The sequence below is a fragment of the Benincasa hispida genome, chromosome 8 (genome assembly GCF_027475165.1).
Source record: "Benincasa hispida cultivar pf3 chromosome 8, pf3_genome.v1.1, whole genome shotgun sequence".
In the NCBI taxonomy this organism is placed as follows: domain Eukaryota; kingdom Viridiplantae; phylum Streptophyta; class Magnoliopsida; order Cucurbitales; family Cucurbitaceae; genus Benincasa; species Benincasa hispida.
Genome location: NC_143485.1, coordinates 9982764 through 10000316, shown reverse-complemented (window position 1 = coordinate 10000316; position 17553 = coordinate 9982764). Strand labels below are relative to the sequence as shown.

At 31.9% G+C, this 17553-nt stretch overlaps 1 protein-coding gene across 1 annotated transcript; it reads left to right on the top strand.

Annotated features, from left to right (window-relative positions):
- Window positions 1-2593: 2593 nt before the first annotated feature.
- Window positions 2594-17074, top strand: LOC150034350 (uncharacterized). Its single transcript, XM_090316685.1, has 8 exons — window positions 2594-2665; window positions 3254-3405; window positions 3479-3548; window positions 9815-9947; window positions 10037-10311; window positions 15879-16223; window positions 16320-16545; window positions 16626-17074. Exons 1-8 carry the CDS (start codon window positions 2594-2596, stop codon window positions 17072-17074), a joined length of 1722 nt encoding a protein of 573 aa, XP_090172811.1.
- The last annotated feature ends 479 nt before the right edge of the window (window positions 17075-17553 follow it).

Below are 17553 nucleotides of genomic sequence, written 5' to 3'. Positions count from 1 at the left end.
AAGTCAAATAACAGAGTATCCATAAATCATAATTAGAAATTTAATGAATCTAGAAAACTGTAAAAGTTTGGAAACGAATACTAATCAGTAGGTTTCCAACATGAAAGAAATCTAAACATCATGAGTGGAAGTATAAAATTGGTCCCAGTGGCTCAATCATGGATTTCGCATATCATTCGCCAGCGGGTCCCTACTCTTACCTGAAACATAAACATGAGAAATGATGGGTATAAAATAGTCAGTAAGTAACCCCACTACTGAGGTCAGGCTAGACATCTATGTCCTCTAGATACCTACCTCTAGTGGAACATATAAACTGCTCTAGTCCTCCTGGGACACATACATGAAAAAAACTTGTTTTTATTCTACTGTAGTTAAATATGCCCACTATCTCTAGTAAGTCCTGTAGGACCCACAATCGCTGGTGAATCCCGAAGGAAAACAATCTCTGGTAAATTTCGAAGGAAACACAATCTCTTACGTACGCGTGGTTATGCATACACCTCTTTTATATACACATAACCCACTTAATGTGTACGATCGTACACTTGGTTATGTATACACCTCTTTCGCATACACATAACCCACTGAGTGTGTACCTCTTTCGTACACCTGGTTATGTATACACCTCTTTCGCATACACACAACCCACTGAGTGTGTATCTCTTTCGTACACCTGGTTATGTATACACCTCTTTCGCATACACATAACCCACTGAGTGTGTACCTCTTTCGTACACCTGGTTATGTATACACCTCTTTTGCATACACATAACCCACTGAGTGTGTTCCTCTTTCGCACACCCCAGATCCTCTCTATGAATGTAGGGATGTATACCTCTTTTGTACACATGGTTATGTATACACCTCTTTCGTATACATATAACCCACTGAGCGTGCACCTCTTACGTACACCCCAGTACCCTCTATGTATGTATCACTTTCATACACACCAGCCCTAGTACATCATTTTCATGTACTGGCACCCTTGGACATGCATCACTTTCATGCAGTCACATAGTTTGGAAACGAAAAGAGATTGCATCTAATTTCATAGAGAGGGATTTTTTTTTTAAAATAATAATAATAATAATAAAACTAAAAAGGAAATAAAATAAACTATATTTTATTCTTTTCCTTATTCCACTTTATATTATTAAATTCCTTTCCTTCCCAAAACATAAATATATATAAATAAACATATATTTCTAAACCCTTTTTTTTCCAATTTAAAATAATTTTCCGACATTAACCTAAAGTTAAATTAATGCAACATAAATCCAAATCTATCCTTTAAACAAATATGAATTTCGAAATTAACAAAATTGTCCTCAAATTTTACGAAATTATAGAATTTGAATTATGAAAAACTCAGGGCGTTACAATGCGATTGTTTAGTTTTTATTATGTGATCATTTAGTTGTTTTAGGCAATTATTTACTTATTGTGGTAATGTATACGTTTGTTGCAGGTTACTAAAATGGCCGTCCCTACTGAGAAATATTTCCCTGCTACAATTTCTTGCCAAGTCCACAAAACTTCGTTGGTTATTAAGAATAAGTTTGTAGAAGAACATATGAGAATGTTTAGGACAACGACCTTTGGTCCACTGTTGGATGTAGAACTTGTATTTAATAGGCAACTTTTTCACCATTTTCTTTTGAGGGAGGTAACGGATGCGAACCCAAACGTTATATCATTCAACATATTGGGGAAGAAGGTAACATTCTTCTAAGATGATTTTAATATGATAACTGGGTTGTGGTCAACCAAGGAAATAGTAGAAAGAGAAACAAGTAGTGAAAGACCGTGACAACTCATTATTGGACCGAAGGACTTAAATGATAGGGATAGTTCTTGAAAGAACGTGGAGAACGCGATCGAGAAGTTCACTTTTACAAACGATGAAAATGTCATCAAGGTTACATTGGCATTATTCATCGAAATGGTGATGATTGAAAAAGACAAGAAAACCTAATTTGATGTGAGGACATTTGGGATTGATTATGACAGGTCGTTTGTTTTTTTCAAACATACATTGAATAACATGAAGATTATCATGCGAGGAAAGAAGGAAGCACATGAGACAAAGAAAGCAGAAAATGCTCATCATGCCTTATATTACTATATAAAGGGATTTGCATTTGCATTCTAGGTATATATTTTAGTTTCCATTTCACTTTAATCTGTATATTATGTATGTGTAACAAAGCTCCCATATTATAGGTTTGGGCTTACGAAATTTTATCCACGTCAAGTAAGTTCATAGCCACCAAAGTCAGCAAGGCTGCAATTCCTAGAATTTTTAGATGGACTCAATCTCGTGCTCCATCTTATAACTCTTTAAGTAAGAATGTGTTTCAGCCTAAAAAAGTAAATAACCGATCACTTAGTAATTATTGGCATCTATCATAGTTTCATGCATTATGATTTACTCATTCTCTTTTATATAGACTATTGTTTTGATGAGACTTGTATCAAGAATAGAGGAGATAAGGTACAAGGAGGACCGGTTGGAAGGACTCGATGTTGAAGGAAGAAGGATTGAGGAGGGTGAGGGGCATGATCACTCCATCGATACCATGAGTCCTTTATGAGGCATGATGGGTTTGACCATCATGTTGGGAAGCAAGAACACTCTCCATCCAATAAGCCCCATATATTGGTGATTAAGATCAACATGTAACTAAGCATTGTACCATAGAACCCAAATCACGTAGGCTGGTTCAGACTAATCAGGAGAAGGTTAAGAGGGGACAAGATGAATCATTAAATACGCAACATAAGTCCTCAAAACATCGTCATTTCAAATCGTACAAAGTTTTTAGGGAGGAAATTAAATAAGTTCGCAAAGATTTAGTGAACTTGACTACCATGGTTCGTCAGATGGGTGATACGTTTGCTGTCTAGCATCATCTGATGGGCCAACAGCTGAATGAAATAAAGCTACTAGTCTAGCGTCTATATTGGGTATGTATGTATATAATCCTAAATGATCGTTTGGAAAACCCGAAAGGATCGTTTGAATAATCCTGAACGATCGTTTGGAGAATCCTAAACGATCGTTCAGGATTCTCCAAATGATCGTTTAGAAAATTTTAAACGATCGTGTGGATATTTCTAAACGATCGTTTAGAAAATCTTAAACGATCATGTGGATATTTCTAAACGATAGTGTAGAAAATCTTAAACAATCGTTTATATAATCATGTATGATCACTATTTACTTGTATATTTTGTGTGATTTGTACAGGATAACAATGAAGGGACTCATGATGGTAATAATAATTATGGTAATGATGATGATGGTAATAATGAAGAGACTCATGATGATGATAATAATAATAATAATAATGAAGGAACCCTCCATGATGAGCAATCCAAATTTATCATGATCAATCCGTGGTTGTTGAACACAAGATGATGGAAGCAACAGCCGATGAAAGAATTGAATTCCCCAACAATCGTTCAATCTTAGGAGCCATTTCGATTTGGATCCAACCAATGTTATTGAGAGTGCAACTCAAGAGGAAACCATTGAAATCAAGGTAAGACCGTTGTATGAATTAATTATCTTAACATTGAAATCAAGGTAAGGCCATTGTTATCTTATTAATTAACAATTTAAATGTAGGAGAAAAATGACCTCCCTCAGCGTCGAGAAAGGAATAAACCAACCAAGTTTTCACCTTAGGTAAAAAGGGGGGAAAAGTCACGGTAGTCGATAGTACAGTTAACAAGCTCTTCACTGACTTCTTTACATGATAGTCAAAGTTCTTTTTTATTTCAAGTATTGACAATTTAATTAACATTTCATATTTCGAAAAGAAAATCTGACCAACCTTTATATCCTCGTCATTCTGACAGTCATGAGGTATCTTGATGAGGTCGTCATACGATGAGCCCTCTGATGGTTTGGGTATATCTACAAATAGTTGGGTTGGAATGGTGGAATGCATTTGAACTGAAGGCATCAAAACTGGCGGGAACAGAAGCAAGTGGGGTTGGAACATGAATGTAAAGTGTTGGAGAAGTTTGTGGTTCTGAAGATTGTCCATATCTATGGTCAGTATCGAACTGTGGAGTACATTTGTGTTCATTATTATGACCAAACCAACCTTCGATCCTCCCCTAAGTTACATGGCTCAATATGATCATCCATTGAAAACATGGAGGAAATAATACGTGTTGGAGTGGTTGCATCCAAAGTTTTGACTAGTTGGATTGGGTTGATTCGTTGGATTGCACTGCTGGTAGATATTCTCGATGTGTACTCCATGACTTTCATGAGGTGTAATTGTTGGGGTTGATGCCCTAAATCTCGTAGGGTCCTATAGTTTGTAAACTTTGTATGAACAAACTTTTATGTGATTAATAATATAGATATTTTATTCACTTTGTCTATAAAATATGTAATATTTTAGTAGCATTAACCACAAACCAATAAACTAACATCCAAGGTTATCGTTGTAACTTAAACATGTATATGGAGACATACAGGTGGATCATGTTTATATAGAGACATACAAATGGATCATGTTTAAGTGATAACCTAAATGATCTGTAATATATGGATAAGGTTGGATACCTTATCCTAGTGACACTACGAGTATGACCCGCTTTGTAGGTGTTACAATTGTTGTAAAGTGCTATAAATAATCTGATCATGATCATTCATGTATTAGACATGCGAGCGAGGATATCTATACAAATGAGTTTGTATAAGACTGAACCACGAAATGTTTAGTCTTATTATATAACACAGTTCATAATAAAGACTTTCATTTCACCAGGATGACTATAGGTAACATGACCTGAATCCTGAGTGAGTTGTGAACTCCTGTCTATGAGGGCGGTCCTTTGATTTGTATGGGCGAGAGTGGTCAGATCGTCGACTCAACAAGCCTACCATTTTAGGGATTTGTTTGATTGGGGAGCTGGGAACACGACTACACAAGATGGAACTCACTCCTTCCCCGAAGCAGGGGTAAGTAGATAAATTGCTCCCTTAAGAGCTGATTCCGGGTCTTGAACAATGTGGCGTCACACCCTCTCCTGGCCCGAGAGGGGTTTAGTCATAGTAGGACTATGATCTATTGTTCATTAAAGGGATCAATGGTACTCAAGGAGTTAAATATAACTATAGGGGCAAAACGGTAATTTGGCCCAGCTACACTTACGAGCAATTTGTGAAGGGTCATTGTACTATTGATTGGTTGTATCCAATGGATACAAAAATATATTTATAGTGCGAAGAGTGCAATTGTCGGTCTTTAGTGGAGTGCCAAACAGTTAACGGATGAGGGATAATGTAATTAAAAAGTTTAATTAATTATTTATGTACTATTGGAGCTTCAAGCTACAGGTCCATAAGGTTCCTTTAATAGATCAAAAGGATTTAATTATATATGATATAATTAAATTGATTCAATTATATATGATATAATTGTTATAATATTTGATACATTATAGTTTAATTGGAGGAAATAAATATTTGAATGAGATTCAAATATATTTTCTATGAATGTGATTCATACTTGTTAAATTTAATATAAATATGATTTATATTAAATGCCATAAAATAGAGAAAAGAAACTATAGTTCATATTGTATATGATACAATATTAAGACTATAGGTTATATGTTATATTTGACATGACATATAGTTTAATATGAATATAATATGATAAGTTAGTTATTATATGTATTTATATTATTTTATTATTTTGAATAATAACTTCCCTCTTTTCTCTCCAACCACCTTAGTGAGTAGTTATTATTTTTTGTGGCAAAAAGAATAAAAGAAAATTGTTTTCTCTTCTTCCTCTACGTTTTTACATGATTGAAGCATTGGATATACAATCTAGTTTTTATAGAATAGATCTGTGTGCTTCAATCTTCTTCTTCCTCCAAACTCAAACAATCCCTCTTAATCAAAATATCTAGAGCCCACCACTCCTCGGTTCTCACCCTGAGAATACCAAAGGCTCATTGTGGTTATGTCTCCGTTTGGTTCGAGAAGTTCTTGAAGAAAGTCTTCAAGAGGTTGCTGTGTTCGAGGCTCGTGATTGTTCGTGGGATACGTGAAGAGAAAAGGTCCTCAAAGGTAATGTATCTTGAATCCTTTTTTCTTGTATCAAACATGCTGTAATTTATTTTGAATGCATATCTTGTATGTTTACTATAAATTTAGTTTTTAATAATTAATGAAATTTGGACAATCCGCTTCCGCTCAAGGATCTCCTTAAATAATGAGTTCCTTCATAACTAATACAAATAACGATATCTAGGATGCATCACTACCTTTTAAAAAGAAGCTAAGATTTTCATTGTCGACTATGTCAATTGGAGGAGTCGGGACCAATAGATTGTAATAACATTTGATGTATATATCAAACATATCTGGATCGATATTCAGTCGTTGGTGCATAATATTCACTAATTCACTGACTGTTATATCATTTCTAACCTTCAGACCTTTCATATGACCTCCAACATAATTGCTTCCTGACTGGTCCCATTCCTCACCAAATCATACAAAGATGTGAAGTAGCGTCATTGATCTGCAATTGGATTAGCAAATTTTAAGCAATACCCAATCAAATTTTAAGAAATCACCCAATAATTGATAAGCGATCGCCCAACTATTTATAAGTGTTCGTTTAGAATTGTATATGCGATCGTGTATATAATACTAAACGATCGTTCAATATTATATGCATGATCATTTATATAATACTACACAATCGTGAAGTAATATATAAAAGATCGTTTATAATCATTTAAATGATCGTTTAAATATTATATAAATGATCATTTATATAATACTAAACGATCGTTCATTCAATACTAAATGATCTAAGGGACAAGAATTACTGTAGAATATCACTTACATTCTCTCCGTTTCTAGATCCAATGAAGAATCTTGCTCTATATCCAAAGACACAATGAAATGAATAAAGATGAAAGAAATCGACAATGAAGATGTTGTACTGAAACTCTAAGAGAACAATGAGAGAACTTCATGGCGAGAGTGTCTATGAGAAGATTAAAATATATATCCTCATTGAGGAGGGCACTGTACCATCAGAATGGGAGAAATAAATCCTTCCAAAATTGATTTGCAAACATATAATCATGAATAGGTGAGTCGATGTCTCATAGGTGGCATGACATATGACGCAATAGTGTGGGAAAAGGGCCATGTGAGAGAGGCGTCGCTGCAATTTATCACAAAGTACTAATGGCATTGTGGTTGGCCTCCCATAAGAAGAATTTAACCGTCTTAAGATAAAAACCAGACCAAATTGCTTCAAAAAGAGGATGTATAGAGGATGTCTGGTCACTTCCCATCTCAAGGGATAGACTTTGTGGCGAGGGCTCCGTTTGATTTGAGTTTCCAGACACATATACCCTTCAGTGGGGAATTTTTCCATTTAATATCCCTCATCTATTTAATTTCACTTTTTAAAACCCACGATATTATTATCCAGTAATTTTAAAATCCATATGACCTGAATTTTTTAATATCTTGTAAAAATGTAAGATTTTTATATCTGACAAATGGACGGTAAAAATATAGCTTAATTAATTGATAAATCAATATTAAATATTAATTACTATTACTTTTAATTAATTATTAAATATAAATATATTATTTACACTTTATAAATTTCAACTAATATCTTTACTATTAATATTTTATGTTATCTTAACTATGTAATATAAGGAAAATTCTTATAAATAAAAAAATCCTAAAAATATTTACACTTCCTAGTAAAAAATTCCAAAGGTAAAACACTTTTAGTAGCAAAATGTAAATATCTTTAAATATATTTTATATTTAAAAATACCCCTTAATATAAATTATTATTATTAATTATCAATATTCTAATTTATTTATAATAATTATTTAAATATATTTGATTAAAAATTATTTATTTTATTAATTAAATAATTAATTAACATAACAATACATTAATTAGTATTAAATTTAATTGATCTCTTACATTTAATTAAGTAATTATTTACTTTTAGTTTCTATATACAAATTATTGAATTTAACACAAATACTTAACTTCTAGACATTAATTACCATACACATCCAAACACAGACATTTATTATTTCATACATTTAAAACCCAAACATTTAAATCCAATATATTTAATCTTTATACTCAAACAATATCAACTATCCAAATAGCTCCTAAAAGTAAACTATTCTTCTATCTCTGTTTCTCCTATAAGATATAGCCCATTCATTCCCACTCTAACAGTAATTTTATCTTTAATGAGATTCAAGTACATGAAGATAGCCTGCCAATGACCTTTGTATATTCTGGAACAATGATGTTTGGCCAAGAGAATGGATTATTAACCTCATATTTTGCATCAATAACTTGTCTCCAAATGGAGTCTTCTTCATAGACGTCTCTCCATGTCCATTTTACAAGAAGAGCACGATTTTTATCAATCACACATTGAATATCGAGGCCTCCAAGAGATTGAGGTTTGATAATTTTGCCCCATCTAGCAAGGTGTAGACCATGTTGTGTGTGCCCCTTTCCATTAGAAATTCATGAAACATTTCTAAATGTTTTAATGCAACCTTGGTAGATATCTTGAAAAAGGGATAGATAGTTGGTGAGGAAATTTGATAGAATAACCTAGGTACAATAAAATTGAGATTTCATGACATTCAAAAGCTGTCATAATTAAAATTCGCGATTGTTATTTTCAGTCATCGCATGCCTGTCAAGGTATGAATATCAATGACACTTTTGAAAAATGTTATAATTAGATTTCTAAGGACAATAAATAATTGTCAATAATAAATAATTAAGGGTTGTTTGGGTATTGAGTTGAGATAGGATATTTGGAGTTCATATGTCTGTGCAGAGTTATTTGGTCTGAGTTCATATGTCTGGGGTATCTGATGTAAACTCTTAATAATATGCTTTTATCATTATTATTTTTGTTTTGAAATTTTTTTATTCAATAATTCTACCCATATTTGTTTAAATAAAATATGGATTGCTTTTAATTTTTAAAGCTTTTCTTTCTTCCATTCTTTCTTTTTTGGGCAATGAATAATAAATAACTCATTATATTTCTCGCAGAAATATGGGTAAATAAAATGAGAAAGCAAAGAGAGATAAAATCTTTTGATTTTTAATTTCATTATCATTTTCTTCTTGTTCTTCTTGTTCCTGTTCTTGCTCTATATTTTTATTGTGTCATGTATTTTTTTAAAAATTAAATCTCTTCCATCAACTTAGCAGCCAATGGAATGTCATCATATTTCTTGAACAATTTCACTTTCAATTTATATAAATTTGGAGGATCATCAAAGAACAAATCTCTATTTTTCACTAATTCTTGCGAGAAAATATTCCAGGAATTTTTTTTCATTTATGGTTTTTTTTTAATTATTACATATTTTTCAATTACATACATATTTTTTGTTTAAATATTCTTAGCACTTATTTGATATGTGAATTCAATTAAATAAAAATATTTTTTTTTACAAATTTTTACGTATAAATATTGCATTTAATGTAGACAAAATACTACTTTTTATATAATCAACAACCTTACAACATACTTTAACAATCATCAGTCTTATAATAGTTGGAAGTGGTTGTCCAAGTTGATTAATGAAGATGTTTTTTTGCTAGGGCTTGTAATCGAAGTTGGTCACATGAAGGTTGTTGAAGTTTGTCATCGGAGGTGGTTTTTGAAGTCTGGAGTTGGTCGGACAAAGTTGGTTGTTGAAGTTGATCATCGAACATGATTTTGCTGAAGTTTGCATCAGAGGTGGCTGTCAGAGCCTAAAGTTAGTTGCATAAAGGTGGTATTAAAGTTGGTTGTCGGAGTTTGTCGTCGGAGGTGGTTATCGAAGCCCGAGTTGGTCGTCAGAGTTGTTCTCTCAAAGGTGGTCATCGAAGGTGATTTTCATCGAAGTTTGTAGTCAGAGGAAGTTTTCGGAGCCTACGAAGGTGGTTGTCGTAGTTGGTCATTGGAGTTTATTTATCAGAGCTTGAAATTGGTCATCGGAGTAGGGTCACGAAGGTAGTTATCGGAGCCTTGAATTGGTTGTCGAGAGTTGGTCGCGCGAAGGTTGTTAGAGCCCAGAGTTGGTCACCGGAGCTGTCATCGGTGGTGGTTGTCGAAGCCCGAATTTCTTCATCGAAGTTTTCATCAGTGGAATTGTCATCGGAAGTGGTTGTCAAAGTCTGGATTTCATCATTGGAGTTGTCATTGGAGGCGATTGTCGGAGTCCGGAGTTGGTCGCTGGAGTTGTCATCAGAGGTGATTGTTGGAGCCCATAGTTAGTTCCGAGAGTGTGACAGTGGTCAATGGATGGAGTCATTGAAAATATTGGAAGAAGAGAAAGTTGGGGTGAGTGTAAAATATACCAACTCAACTCCACAAACATTTAAAGTTGGTGGAGCCAAAGAATGAGTTGGTACATTTTACGAACTCACTCAACTCATTTCGTGAGCTAAACACCCCCTTACTGACAAGTATAAATTGTCATTGTCAAATGTACTATGACAGATTACCATTGTCATCATCAATTGACTCAAAATTGATTTATTGTTATAACGTTATGTGTATTGACAACAATTATAAAATGTCAAAAAAGAATATATAATAACATTTTTTTGTTGTCAAGAATATCTAAACCATAGACACATTTTTATTGAAATTAATTACTTTACTTTCAATTAGATTTTAAATTTAATTAAACGATTTAGAATTTTAATAGTTAGATAATTTCTATAAAAAAAATATTATAAAAGTAACTTGATACTAATAAACTAAACACATTCCTAAAAAGAATTTTTTTTAAGAATTTCAAAAGTTAGAATATGAAAAGCTCAATATATAACGTTTATCAATTTTTTGGAAAAAATTATTTCTAAAATTTATGATTTTACTTTATAACTAACAACAGAATTTTAAGTTCTTTTAATTTTGATATTTGAATAATTTTTAAAAATAAAAGAATCCATAAATGTGATGAATGAAATGAACGTAGGTATTATGTAGACCATGAAAATAGTGAGATTTTCATATTTCAACACAAAACATCATAAGTACGTAGTTAAATAAAAATCCGCTCTACCCTATTCAAATATGAAAAGCTAAATATGTAGCATTTATCAATTTTTTTGGAAAAAAAAATTAATTCTAAGATTTATGATTTTACTTTAATAACTAGCATTAGAATTTTAAGTTTTAAAATTTTGATAGGTAAATAATTTTTGTCCAAATAATTTTTAAAAACAAACAATTCATAAATTTGACGATTGAGAATAATTTAGATATTATTTAGAATATGACAATAATGACTTTTTTCAAAATAAATTGTTAATTCATTCCTAAAATTAATTATAAATTTTATGGTTTACCTTGAATTTCAAGAGTATTGGTATATTAGTAGTTTCTCAATCTTCTTCAACTACTAAAACTATTAAAAATAACATTAGCTTCTACTTTAACCTTTTTTTAAAAAAAAAATTGTACCTTCTTATCTTAATGAGTGTTTTGTTGACCCTTGGTTCATTTTTAAAATTATACATCACATAGTAGTCTAATATTTTTGTATGAATTGCAAAGTAAAGTAGGTGATGTTTAGCAATTATACAACATGTACTAAAAAAAAGTAGAGATATTTAAGGAAAAAAATTATCTTAAACACACATTCAACCTCTCATGTAGTTATGGGGAAGTTATTTTATAATTTAAAAAATATGTTATGTATTTTATAATTAATTTTGTTGTTACTAATTTATAAAATGTATATTGTTAGAATTCTTTAAAAAATTATTGTTATATAAATTATTAAGTTGACATTTTATTTTAAGTAGTTTCCGATCACGTGCATTGCACGTGGTTTATAATGTTTAAAATAGGTACATGTGAACTTATAAATAAATTTGAGAGTTGACTTATAATGAAGTTATCAGTTGAACGATGTAGATTTTTTTTTTTTTTTTTTTTTTTTTACAAAATATAAATTAGATAAACTCAATATAAAATACATGCAAATTAGATATAAAAGTTGAAACTATTCTATTTTGAATTATTTGCATAATTATGTGTCATTTAAATAGTTTTGATGCTTATTATTTTAAATATTTAAGTTTGTTTTTAAACATATCTTGGTTTATAAATAATTATATTATTTTTAAGATCGACTCTTGCTTATTAAATAAAAATATAATAAGTTTTAAAATAACAAATTATTAATTAAAAACAACCAAAGCAACTAATAATGAAAAGAAACTAAACAAGCAAAAAGATTGATTCAAATTACAAACTTGGGCTAAAATGATGGTCCTCCTCGATAAAGCAAAAAGTTTAGTTTCCTTCATCATGTCTATCATCATTGTTACACTTTTGTTTTCATGTAACAAAAAAAAAAAAAAATCAAACCAGTAAAAAAGAAAAACACATTTTTCTTATTAATCACCAAATCAGATAAAAAAAAACAAAGCATATATCAAAATAAATTTGCATTTCAATATTCAAATATCCCGTAGTCCTATGTGTCTTTTGATGCCAATGAGACGCAACCATTTAAGTTGATACTACTTTTCATGATTTATCTATATTAAAAAAATATTTATAAATACATATACATTCTCAAATTTCATAATGTTTATTTCTTTAGAAAGAAAATATTGAAAATTCAGAAACTCATTATGGGTAAAGAGGTACTCTATATATCATTTTTCTTTAATTTTTTATGAAATGTGTTAAAATGTATTTGTTTTATAACATGATTGGTTATAAATGTTCATTTAGACGCAAATTTAGGATACAAAATAATATTTAAAGTATTCAGATATAATGATATTTATTAAAATACTCTAACCTTTTTCATTATCTACTTCTTGAGTTACTCCAATTGTGTTATCTTCCAAGCTCTACAAACTTCTAAAATCATCCTATATTTTTTTCTCCGACAAATTTTTAGTAGATGTTTTTTATTATCTGCACATAAATTGTTATTTTTTGTTTCAAAAATTGGTTGGCTTTTATGTGTTAAAATTATGAAAAAAAAATATACGAAATTTTGTGGTTAAAAATATTTTTACCAAACATTGTGCTATATTTAAAATAGAAAACATATACTTCATCTAAAAATTTTAAAAATAAAACCTCAAACAATTTTTTTTCTCCCCAAATCTCATTATTATAATTTTAACATTTATGTCACTATTTAAATATTTCATTAAAAAGAAATCTCTCAAAATATTTTCTTTTGTATTTGATTTAGAAAAAATCTAATAGTTATTATTTTTTAATGTAATTTATAAATTTCAAGTAGCATACACTTTTTTAAGAAGGTAAAACACTTAAAAATTAATATAATTAAATTGTTATCTTACTTCATTAACTTGAAAAAAATAAAGAAATGCTCATTAACGTACCTTGTATTAAATATAACTATAAATTTATGGTATAAAAAAAATATAAGAGAAGTTATAATAATAAAGAAAAATTAATATAATAATTGAATTAATAAAAAGACTTTAGGAGCATGATGAAATTGGTTGTGCTTTTTAAAATTAAGAAAATTGAGTCAAATTTACTTCTTACTAATTTTCTCCTCTCTCCATATCTCCTCCTTTCTCCTAAATTTCTCGCCCTCCTTCTATATCTCTCTTTTATATATTTTTTTCATATCTAAATCTATTAAATCCATTACAATTACATAAAAGTCAAATTGGATAGAGATCATAATCTATGAAATCTCAATAGAGAAAATGTACATACTTGACTTCCCATTCATCCTATGTCATCTTAATGCAAATAAAAAAAAAAAGAGTCAATAAGGGGGTGTTTGATAAATGGGTATGAGTTGAGTTGAGTTGGTGGGTATTTATTACCCATGTTTGTTAAGCCCATAAAGAAAACCTATGGGTTATTAAAACCCATTTTTTACCCACTCAACACTCTCTTTTTTTATCCCCTCAAAACTAGGACCTTTTATATTAATATGATTGTTTTCAAAACTTATTATAGTATAGAAATACTAGACCTTTTATATTAGAGAGATATTGTTGTTTTGCTAGAAGTCGAGGGTTGAGGATTGGTTTAATGTAGAGGTCGAACGTTGAGAACTCGATAAACAAGGAAAAACTTGGAAACAATGTATATTAGGGTTGTCGTAGGTTGAAGTTTCGACATACATAACTCGACAAATAAAAAAAAACTTGGAAACAATATGTATAAAGGGTTGTACATAAGTCGAAACTTCAACCCTGTACAAGTGAAATCTCGCTAATTTTGTGATGAGGATCTCGCTCTAAAAGGAAATCTCGCTAGAAATGTGGGCTGAATCTCGCTATGGAAGGAAATATCGCTAGAAATGTGGGCTTAATCTCGCTAATTTTGTGATGAGGATCTCGCTCTAGAAGGAAATCTCGTTAGAAATGTCGACTGTTGAAATGCAGAGCACACACATGGGTAGACTTGCATCGTGGCAAAAGGAGAAGTATGAGCTAAGAGCGAGATCGTTGAGAGCGAGATCATTGAGATCGAGACCAGCGAGATCATTGAGAGCAAGATTTTGAGCGAGATTGGAGAGAGCAAGACCAGCAAGAAAGTTGGAGAGAGCGAGAGTAGAGAGAGCGAGATTTTGAGCGAGAAAGTGGGAGAGAGTGAGAGTGGAGAGAGCGAGAGCAGCCTCATGAGCGAGATTCTCCTCATGAGCGAATCTCACTAATTTTGTGATGAAGATCTCACTCTAGAAGGAAATCTCGCTAGAAATGAAGATCTCACTCATGAAGATCCTCATGAGCGAGATCCTCATTGTTTTTTTTTTTTTTTTTTTTTTTTTTTATGAAAATATGTTATTTCTATTTACTTGACTTTACTATTTGTATTTACTTGACTTTACTACCAACGTGGCTGCTACTTTCTTTCAACTAACACTCAAATTAATTTCACTCTTTAATTAATGAAGTTAAATTAATTTCACTCTTTAATAAATGCACCTAACTCTCTCCAACAACCACTTATTTCTCCCTCTTCTATTTATAGATGACTTCCCACTCATACGTTTTATATTTCCACTGTCTTTCCCCACTATATTTCCACTGTCTTTCTCCACTAAAAAAGATATGCTTTTGTTGGTTACTCTTTAGTTCAATTTATTTTTTTTTGTTGGTTACTTCTTAGTTCAATTTATTTTATTTTATTTTTAATCTAACTATCATTATTTTGTGTTTCTTATGGGGTCCAAATTAATGCACAAATCATTCTCAATTAGTTTGAGGAGATTATTTATTTTGAGGTTTATCTCTTTTTTTTAGGACTTATTATTTTTTTTTTGGAAATATGTTATTTGTTAATTGTTGGCCACATTTTTTTTGAAATACTAGTTCACAAATTTTTTTTTTTATTAATGGTTGACGACATTATATTTTTTAATCTGATACTTCTCAATTTTTTTATGAATTATGGGTGAAATAGTACTATTATGTAATTTTTTTTTATCTAATAATAAGTTCATTTCAATGGGTGAAAAACAATGAGGATCTCGCTCATAAGAGTGAGATCCTCATTGGGAAATAACACCATAAATCTAAACTATAACCCAATATGCCCAATACCGACGCTTGACGTCGTTTGCTGTTCTTTCTTAATCATGAAACATAATCCGCCAAATACCTTACCCTTTCAGGAATAACTTGTGTATCCCTTTCCCTATAAAGATGGATACTGTTGAAGACCTCTTTTCGATCATGAGAATTATTTCGCACTCTCAAATACAGTTGTTCATAACACTAACCACGTTATTGAACAACTACCGAAGGATAGAGAGACAACCGATATATGCTAGGCACTGCATTAGGTAGTTGACCTTCTTTCGCCTAATTTACGAGAGTGACTTGGCATGTCGTGAAAGCACCCGAATGGATAAACGTACCTTTACGATTCTATGTAATATGCTACGGTCGACTGGTTGTTTGGAACCAACAAGATGTATGAACGTCAAAGAGATGGTTGTGATATTCCTACACATTCTTGCACACGATGTCAAGAATCAAGTGGTACGCAGAAACTTTTCGAGGTCTGGTGAGACAGTTTTGAGATATTTCAACGCAATTCTTAGGGTAGTCTTACAACTTCACACTGTTTTGTTAAGAAAACCAGAACCGATCACAAATACATGCACCGATGGAAGATGGAAGTGGTTTCAGGTATAAAAAGTACTCAGTTTTTTACATGAATACGTCATAAATATGCATGCAACTATAGTTTTTTTTTAATTCATTCTGATCACTTGAGAGAAACAGAATTATCTAGGTGCATTAGACGGCACATACATTAAAGTGAATGTTAGTGTCGTCGATCGACCTCGATATAGGACGAGAAAAGGAGAGATTGCCACAAACGTTCTTGCGGTGTGTGATCAAAATGGGGAGTTCGTCTTCGTTTTGCCAAGGTGGGAAGGGTCTGCAGTCGATTCAAGGGTTCTTAGGGATGCGGTTCCGCGACCGTACGGAGTGAGGGTTCCAAAGGGTATTATAATAATCGTATACGTTATTTAAACATGTGTACCTGCCACAACACATGTGCATGACATTTCGAAATGTGTACAGGATACTATTACCTATGTGATGCTGGATACCCCAACGCTGAAGGATTCTTGGCGCCGTACAGAGGGGAACGATACCATCTCTCCGATTGGCGTGGAGTAGGAAACGCACCGACAACAGCAAGAGAATTTTTCAACATGAAACATTCTTCAGCAAGGAACGTTATCGAGCGAGCGTTTGGGTTGCTAAAGGGGCGGTGGGCTATTCTTAGAGGAAAATCATTCTACCCAATACAAGTCCAATGTCGAACAATAACTGAATGTTGCCTTATTCACAACTTGATCACAAAGAAGATGGGAATCGTTGCAATGTTTGACGTGCCCGATGAGGAGAATTCTGCATTAGTTGGTCTTGATGGGGATCATATTGAATTTATTGAATCATCAGAGGAATGGACCAAGTTTAGGGATGACTTAGCAGTCGAAATGTTTACTCAATGGCAAAGAGCCTGATTATTCAATGTTCATTGCTTACTTTCCTTTTACTATTGAATGGAATTTAATTATGGAACATTTCAAGTATGTCGTGAAAATGTTTTGTGCCAAGACTCTGTGTGAACAAGTTAAATTGGAACATATAATTTCAGCAGTTTATCCTTTATTTGTGCATGTGTTTAATTTATAGCATCTTTTCATTCAACAAACGTTTGCATGCAGCATAATGACAGGTAATGGTAAGAGGTCTAAACACGTATGGTCGAAGGTGGAGGACGCTAAATTGGTGGAAACTCTATTGTATTTGGTGGAGACCGGTTGAGGTCCGATAATGGGACGTTTCGACCAGGATACCTACAACACTTAGAGCGAATTCTGCATGAGAAAGTGCCCAGGTGCGCACTGAATCAGAACACCATTGAGTGCAAGGTGAGGAGTCTGAAGAAACAATACAACGCAGTATCAGAGATGTGAAGTCAGTCGGGGTTCAGCTGGAA

Coding starts and splice junctions, on each gene's coding strand:
- LOC150034350 (XM_090316685.1), top strand. CDS start 2,594: ATGAGGCATGATGGGTTTGACCATCATGTTGGGAAGCAAGAACACTCT. Junction 2,666..3,253: donor CCAATAAGCCCCATATATTG/GTGATTAAGATC, acceptor TGATTTGTACAG/GATAACAATGAAGGGACTCA. Junction 16,224..16,319: donor GAAGATGGAAGTGGTTTCAG/GTATAAAAAGTA, acceptor TGAGAGAAACAG/AATTATCTAGGTGCATTAGA.